This window comes from Lycium barbarum, chromosome 8, assembly GCF_019175385.1.
Source record: "Lycium barbarum isolate Lr01 chromosome 8, ASM1917538v2, whole genome shotgun sequence".
Classification (NCBI taxonomy): domain Eukaryota; kingdom Viridiplantae; phylum Streptophyta; class Magnoliopsida; order Solanales; family Solanaceae; genus Lycium; species Lycium barbarum.
In genome coordinates, this window is record NC_083344.1 from 8,790,005 (window position 1) to 8,798,590 (window position 8,586).

The following is an 8,586-nucleotide window of genomic DNA, read 5'->3' on the forward strand; positions in this document are numbered from 1 at the left end:
AAGGGATGAGCCCCAAAAGGACATACTATATAACTATGCTGGAAAAAACTGTACAAGCCGACAAGGCCATCATAGATAACTATACAGCAAAATATATGCCGATGGGGGCCATACAATGTCTAACTATACTATAACTGCCTACAAGCCTCTAATAGAGTACATGACATAACAAGGTCCGGACAGGGCCCCTCCATACCCGTATGAACACAAAATATAACATACCAAAACACAACAGCAACTCTGGGACAAGGGGAGTGCTCTAATATAAGCTGAACAGCAGCCTACGGAGGCGGATTGTCAACCTGCCTACTTAAACCTGCGGGCATTAAATGTTGCGCCCCCAGAAAAGGGACGTTAGTACAGACAAAGTACTGAATATGTAAGGCATGTAAGTAACAAGAAAGAGACATAAAAGTACATAGGATAAAGGAATACAACCTGTATGTCTGAACTGCCTCTGAGGGCCAATGATATGCATAAGTACTGTATGTATGCACATATATATGCATATATAATGCCTAGTCATACATATATTATATATATGCGTGTATAACGCCTGTCAAGCCTCTGTGGCCATCCAATCGTATGATATCGGCCTTTGTGGGCATCATCATCATCATGTGATGAGCTGATCAGGAGGTAGTTGCTATTTGACGCAAATATCTATGTTTAGTGTCACTTTACCTCTCGTTGTTAAGACTTTAATCGCTAATTATATGCTGAAATCGTTGTATTTGCCTTTATATTGGTATATTTTGTGTATTCAGGTGTAATGAAGACAAACGATGAGAAACCGGGCAATTTTGGATGATTTTAGGACAAATGACACTTACTCAAGATGACGAGATAAAAGGCCTGATTTTTGGAACTGATGAAATCAACTGGAGGTGCAAATGTGCTACCCCCGCATTGCATGGTCCAATCTATGTGTTGGCCCTGCATCGCGGGGACTTGACGGGAATGCAAGGTTTCAGAAGATTGCCAAATTCATGTTGGGAAGATTGCCAAATTCATGTTGGGCTCGCGTCACGGGCCTAGCACATTTACACGAGATCCACTGAAGACCCTGCATTGGACACGCGACGCGCGGCCCACGCACGAAAGCCTAGAATTCAGCTGATTTGGACTAGGATTAGGACCCTTTGATTTGATTTTATTCCTTGACTATAAATAGACGTTTTTATTAATTGTAATGAATGTGATAGGATTTTTGGAAGACTTGTAAGCCGCCGTCCTACTTTCTCTCTCTAGGTTTTATTTTATTTTCTTCTTTTCAACTCTAGATTATTCATGAATTCGTGTTGTTCATCAAGAATCATGAGTAGCTAAACTTCTTAACTCTAGGGTTGTGGCGAAAGACATGATAGTTGGTTTGGCGACAATTTCTATCGATTAAATTTCTATATTTTGGGTTGCTTATTTATTCTTGTGCTTAATTGTTTGATTATTTGGCCAATAGTTAGACACTATCTGTGGTGCATGAATTGGACTTGAGAAAGGGAATTCACGTACGTAATAAGAATAAATAGAGTTTGTTCGATATCGTTTCGCTACTGAGGATAGAGATATACCTTTTAGCCCTACTTAGTTGAATACAGAAAAATAAATATGTTTTTGTTACCTCTGACGACCATAGAGATATAGGCGTTATAGTAGTAGTTCGAAAGAATATCATAAAGTTACAATTAACCCATCAACTACTAACCCAAAAACTAAGATAGGATGAATTGTCAACAGATCAACTGGATTGTCGAAAGCCATGACCTTGAAACTTTTTCTCATCTGATAAACCTTAGAGTCTTCGTCACGATTATCTCAATCACAAAAACACCCATACTCAATTGTTTACTTTCAGTTTTAGTTTAGTCACAACAAAACACTTCGATTGTCACTTTCTTGAATAGTTATACGAAGTTTGAATTGGTTAAGCAGTATAAATTCTAAGTCTCTGTAGGTACGATATCTGGACTTAAACATCCTGTATTACTTGTATGACCACATATACTCGCGTGTGCATTTGGCAGCAACAAGTTTTTGGTGCCGCTGTCGGGGACTTAGAAAGATTTACTGTTTTTCTATTCAAGTCTTTACTATTTTCGTTGGTCTACTTGTGTCACTTCAGGTTTCTCTTGTTTATGCCAAGCACTAGCAGTTCAAGAGAACCATTAGCTGATCTTGATCTCGATCGAAAGAAATTTACGCAGACAGAGAAGAATGGTTGATGAAGTAGCAAGACTTGCTCTTGAAGCAGCAGAAAGGGAAAGAAACAGAAAAAAGAATGAGCAGGCTACGAGACCTGTTCAGGTGGCACAACTGGCTAGAGTTCTAGTTGCAAACTAGACCTAGTCTGGCAAACACTGCTAAGGCCATTGTTAAGCCGGAAATCAAAGGAAAATTCGAGCTAAAAGAAGGAACAGTGCGACTGGTCCAAGCTACGTGCCAGTATATGGTTAAGCCAAATGAAGACCCACACAAACACTTGATGCAGTTCGTGGACTTGAGTGAACATTTCCAATACAGAGATTTCACGGACGATTATGTGAAGATGGTATTGTTCCCATTCTCGTTGATTGGTGATGCTAGAGAGTGTTTGAATAATCTCCCCGCAAATTGTATTACTTCGTGGGAGATTCTATCGAGCAAATTCATCAAGAAGTTCTTTTCTTTCCGAAAAATGAAGGAGCTCAGAGGGATAATTGCCAACTTCACTCAGAAGGATTTTGAATCTCTACCACAGGCTTGGGAGAGCCTCAAGGGTTATTTGCGAGATTGTCCTCATCATATGCAACCGCAGGAGATCATTGTGCATTATTTTATTGAAGGGTTGCGGCATGATTCACGTGATTTATTGAACGCCTCTGTCCAGGGGAAGATTTTGACCAAGACTTATGAGGAAATTAAAGCTTTACACGAGCTTATATCTGAGGGCACTCAGGAATATCAAGAGACGAGTCGGGGTTTACCACAAAAAGCCGTTGGGGTTCTTCAAGTAGATGACGTTGCAGCTATTCGGGCTGATATAAGTACACTTACTAATGTGATGTTGAGGGTGTTTCCTCAAGCTCAGTAGGGTCAACCAGTTCAACATATTTAGCAAGCAGCGTGTGTAAGTTGCGGTGAGCCATATGATTATTCTAATTGTCCATTGAATCCAAAATCGGTCTATTATGTGGGGCAGCCAAACCGTGGTGGCAAATATTGTGGGAACTATTATGCGAACAGCTATAATCCTCCATTCGGGAAGCAGGACTTCCACAAGATAAACAATTATCAGCAACCTCAAGCTCAGCCAACTAGCAATTTAGAAGAGATGATGAAGCAGCTCATGGCTCAACAGCAGATAATGCAACAGCAACATCAGAAAGTTCAGAGTGAGATGCAGAAATCTATTCATGAGCTTGTACATCAAATGGGGCAGATAGCTAATATGCAGAATGTCAGACCACAGGGTGCTCTTCCTAGTGATATTGAGAAGAATCCCAAGGAGTGCAATGCAGTCGCCTTGAGGAATGGCAGAGAACTTCAAGAAGTGCCTCCGAAAAAGAAAAACGTAGCAGAAGCAGAACTTACCCCTGCTAAGTGAACTAAGCCAGAGCAGAAAGGTGCAGATCAACCCATAGAGAAAGTTTCACGACCCGGCTAGGTGCCGTGACGGGTACCCGGGGCTAACCACCGAGCACCACTCGTTCTCCTACTCATCTGCTCTCATTCACGCATCTTATGCTCATAACCATAGTAACTATTATCATTTGAAACATATTTAATTTATATACATGAGCCTTTCGGCTATCAAAATAATGTACATACATATATACAATGCGGAACTTGTGAAACCATACTACCCACACTGCGCATCTACAAGCCTCTACTAGAGTACTAGACATATGGACGGGACAGGACCCCGTCGTGCCCAAAACATACATATACATATATACTAAAATAATAATCAATGGCACCTCCAGAAAATAGAGTGCTCTTCAAATCAGCTAATAGCTCCTAGGAATCTGGATCGCCTCCCTGTCTACCTGTGGGCATGAACACAGCGTCCAAAGAAAACGGATGTCAGTACGAACATTGTACTGAGTATGTAAGGCATAAACAATAATGAAACATCAGTGAAATGAGGAGGCATCAAATGAAGAGCAATCTGTAACTGACTGTGAATCATAAAAGAAATAATGCATACTGCCTTACTTTCATAATCATCATCATCTTATGTATGCGTAAATATATATATATAAGCTGCCCGACCATATAGGTACGGTGTGATAATCAATAATATTAGCCTGCGTCCGGGCCTCCCGCGTCCCGGGTACCATATCATGCCGCCCACTAGTTGTGTCTGCCCATGCCATCTGGCCATGGTGTATACGCTGCCCGCCTTAGTGGTGACTGCCCGGCCATATAGGCGCGGTGTTATATCATCATAATATGCTCATCATAATATGCTCATCATAGTATGCTCATCATAATACATGCATAAAGACTCAAAGACAACTATACTTTATCGGGGTGGCATAAGGTCGTGATCCCCCGATTTCATTATGGAGCATTCATTGACATTCTGCCTTACCTTGAAGGAATTAGCATATAGGGTGAGTGTATACAATAACGACATTAATGGGTTCTAGATAGCATCCTTAGCTTTATAGGATCATCATATCATAGATTCTAGATTCTTTAGACTTAAACTTATCATCAACTCTATTGGCTCACAACATATCTCATATAGCCATTCATAAACATGGACTCTTAGCTTTCCGGAGTATAGAAGATTCACGAAGAGGAAGGAAAAGTCATGCTATAGGATTCATGCCATTAGAAAGAAAGGACTAGCCTCACATACCTCTGTCGTTTAACTACTCTATTGCTTGCTCATTCTCCTTTAATGTTCACGTCTTTACATTCAAAAGAATTCGCATTAACATTAGCTAAGCGATTATAAGAATGTGCTTACTAAAGCTAAAGAAAATTGGGCAGAATTTCTTTTGTTTCTACTACTTTTCCCATATTATATATCAACTCCCAAACGTTCATAACATCATTCACAATATCGCAAACTACAGTCAGCATTCATCTACATTTCCCACAATTCACCATTTCCCTTCAATTCCTCCACAATTATGGTTATAGCTCACTATCGCGTTTCCTCATGTATAATACTTATTCCATGATCTCAATGTCATTAATAACATGTTTACAATCACAACATACCAATATTCATAATTCATTCCAAACCTTTACCCAACAATGTCACAATTCCCATTTTTATGACCCATTTTCTATGTCCTTCTACAATCCATGTGTTTTTAACTTTCAACACCTTAAACAATCAAGAATGATCATAAAACACACCTTAGATGATGGATGGACTATACTTGAGTGAAGCTTCTCTTCTTGCACCAAAATCCTAACTCACTTCCCTTGGGTTTTCTTGATGTAGATGAGCTTTTACTAGGTTTCATACACTTGTTTTCATGGATTTGATATAGTTGATCATGGATTTCCTTTGATTTCTTGTGGAAGAATAATGGAGAAAGTTCTAGAGGCTTCTTGGTGTGTGGAGAAGTGGAAATGAAATGAATTAAAATGAGAGAAGGGTCCTTATATAAAATCTTGAAATCAGTCCCGATCAAGATATACGGTACGATCGACGAAGCGTCGATCAGATCGACGGAGCGTCGATCTGATCGTCAAAGTCGTTATATTTCCAGTGAGCAACCTTTCGTTTTCTTCCATTCTACGGTGAGAAGGACGGTCCGTCGAACTGATTGACGGAGCGTCGATCTTATCTATCGAAGGGTCTTTGCGCTAACTCAATTCTACGGCACAATCGACGAAGCGTCGGCCCGTCCGAAGGTACAAAGGACGACCGTCGAACCCCCCTTTCGCAAAACTACAGTGAAGTTTCATTTGAGGAACTTTTCTCCCTTGCCTCTAACTTCTTTGGAATCTTAATTAGAATCATTAAGTATCCCTTCTTACTTGTAGGGGCATCATGTACACCTTAACTTACGTTAGTCCATTCACCGCTCAACAACCCAAAGTTCCGAGGTGTAACATTCTTCCCCCCGTTTTGGAACATTCGTCCTCGAATGTTAAGTACTCAGGAGTTCTACAAAAATTTCTCCAGAGTTTCCCTTGTAATATAGCGCTACCATCCTGTCACAACAACCCATAAAAATTCTGCCTCACAGGGCTACAACACAATAGAACTATAAATTGGCCACGCACAACCAAAATCACGAAAAGTAAGCATACATACCTCAAAATCTTGGTTTTTCATCATGAATCTCTTCTGGGGTTGGAATAAGTGCGGATATGTGGATTTTATACCCTCCTCTTCTTCCCACGTCATTTCTTCTCGGTTGTTATTTCGCCACAATACTTTGACTGAAGCTACTTCCTTATTTCGAAGTCTTCATACTTGCCTGTCTAGTATGGCAATGGGCTCTTCTTTTTATGCTAGCTTTTCTATCGCCCGAACGTCATCTATTGGAATACTTTTTGTGGGATCTCCAACACACTTGCGGAGCATTGAGACATGAAAAACTAGGTGGACTGATTCAAGCTCTGAAGACAAGTCCAACTCGTAAGGCTACGTGACCCACCTTGCGGATAATTTTATAGGGTCTAATGTATCGAGGACTTAACTTCCCTTTCTTGCCAAATCTCATCACCCCTCGTATTGGCAACACCTTCAAAAATACCCAATCATCAACTTGAAATGCCAAGTCTTGCTGGCGGTTGTCCGCATAAGATTTTTGGCGACTTTGGGCTGTCAACAAGCGATCTCGAATCACCTTGACTTTTTCAACCGCTTGCTGAATCAATTCAGGGCCTATCAGCTGTACTTCTCCTATTTCAAACCATCCAATTGGGGATCTACACTTTCTTCCATATAGAACCTCATACGGAGCCATTTGAATACTGGAATGGTAGCTATTGTTGTATGCGAACTCGATCAGAGGTAAATGGTCATCCTAGCTACCACCAAAATCTAGTACACATGCTCGTAGCATATCCTCCAAGGTCTGAATAGTGCGTTCGGCTTTCCCATCAGTTTGCGGATGGAATGCCGTGCTGAGCTTTACTCGGGTACCCAGACCTTCTTGAAAAGATTTCCAGAATTTGGCTGTAAATTGTGCTCCTCTATCTGTGATAATGGATAGTGGAATACCATGGAGTCGCACAATTTCTTTGAGATACAACCTTGCATAATCTTCAGCCGAGTATGTGGTTCTGGCTGGAAGAAAATGAGCTGCTTTCGTGAGTCTGTCCACGATCACCCATATAGAATCATGCTTGCCTCGGGAACGAGGTAACCCCACAATAAAATCCATATTGATCACTTCCCATTTCCAAATAGGGATTTCTATTGCTTGCAATAATCCTCCTGACTTTTGATGTTCGATTTTCACTTGTTGGCAATTTGGACATTGAGCTACAAATTCTGCTATGTCTCTCTTCATGCCATCCCACCAATATATCAACTTGAGATCATGATACATCTTGGTTGCACCTGGATGTATAGAATACCGAGAATATTGAGCTTCTTCCAGAATTTGTCGGCACAACTCTGCCACATTCGGCATACATAACCTGCCTCGGTATCTATGAATTCCATCCGTGGAAACTTCAAATGGGGACTTCTCATTTCCATGAGATACATCTCTATAATGGCTCAGCTGAGGATCTTCATATTTCCGCTCTTTTACTTCTATATGCAGAGATGATACTGTGGGATCATTAATACCAATCCCTGCACTACCCGAATCAATTACACGCACTCCAAGATTAGCTAGTTGGTGGAGCTCATTAACCATCTCTTTCTTTTCCGGAGGAACTTCACACAAACTGCCCATTGATCGGCGGCTAAGCGCATCAGCTACTACACTTGCTTTTCCAGGGTGGTATAAAATATTCACATCATAATCTTTCAATAATTCTAACCATCGCCTTTGCCGCAGATTTAACTCTTTTTGCTTGAAAATATACTGAAGACTCTTGTGATCTGTATAGATATCAACATGCACACCATACAAGTAATGTCTCCACATCTTTAAGGCATGAATAATTCCAGCTAATTCGAGGTCATGAGTTGGATAATGCTTTTCATGTTTCCGCAGCTGTCTCGAAGCATAAGCAATGACTCTTCTGTGCTGCATTAACACACATCCTAACCCAACACCGGAAGCATCACAGTACACTACATAACCACCTGGCCCTTCTGGAAATGTTAAGACTGGAGCTGAGGTTAATCTATCCTTTAACTCTTGGAAGCTGCGTTCACAAGCACCATTCCATTGAAATTTAACTGACTTCTGGGTTAATTTCGTCAATGGGGCTGAAATAGAGGAAAATCCCTCTACTAATCTTCTGTAGTAACCTGCCAATCCCAGGAAACTACGGACTTCTGTAGGCGTCATAGGCCTTGGCCAAGTCTTCACAGCTTCAATATTCTGAGTATCAACTCGAATACCATCATCTGAAATAACATGGCCCAGAAATGTTACAGAATTCAGCTAAAACTCGCACTTTGAAAATTTTGCATACAATTCCCGAGTTTGAAGAATTCCAAGGACA

At 40.8% G+C, this 8,586-nt stretch overlaps 1 protein-coding gene and 1 non-coding gene across 2 annotated transcripts; one reads left to right on the top strand and one right to left on the bottom strand.

The window, feature by feature from the left end:
* The first annotated feature begins 2,214 nt into the window (after positions 1-2,214).
* On the top strand, positions 2,215-3,583 carry LOC132607657 (uncharacterized). The gene is made up of 3 exons (XM_060321751.1): positions 2,215-2,304; positions 2,366-3,049; positions 3,179-3,583. The coding sequence occupies exons 1-3, from the start codon at positions 2,215-2,217 to the stop codon at positions 3,581-3,583; spliced, it is 1,179 nt and encodes a 392-aa protein (XP_060177734.1).
* Positions 2,681-2,788, bottom strand: LOC132608484 (small nucleolar RNA R71). The gene has a single exon (XR_009570401.1). It is a non-coding gene; the product is annotated as a small nucleolar RNA R71 (small nucleolar RNA).
* Positions 3,584-8,586: the final 5,003 nt, after the last annotated feature.

Coding starts and splice junctions, on each gene's coding strand:
- LOC132607657 (XM_060321751.1), top strand. CDS start 2,215: ATGGTTGATGAAGTAGCAAGACTTGCTCTTGAAGCAGCAGAAAGGGAA. Junction 2,305..2,365: donor AGGCTACGAGACCTGTTCAG/GTGGCACAACTG, acceptor AACACTGCTAAG/GCCATTGTTAAGCCGGAAAT. Junction 3,050..3,178: donor TTACTAATGTGATGTTGAGG/GTGTTTCCTCAA, acceptor TATGTGGGGCAG/CCAAACCGTGGTGGCAAATA.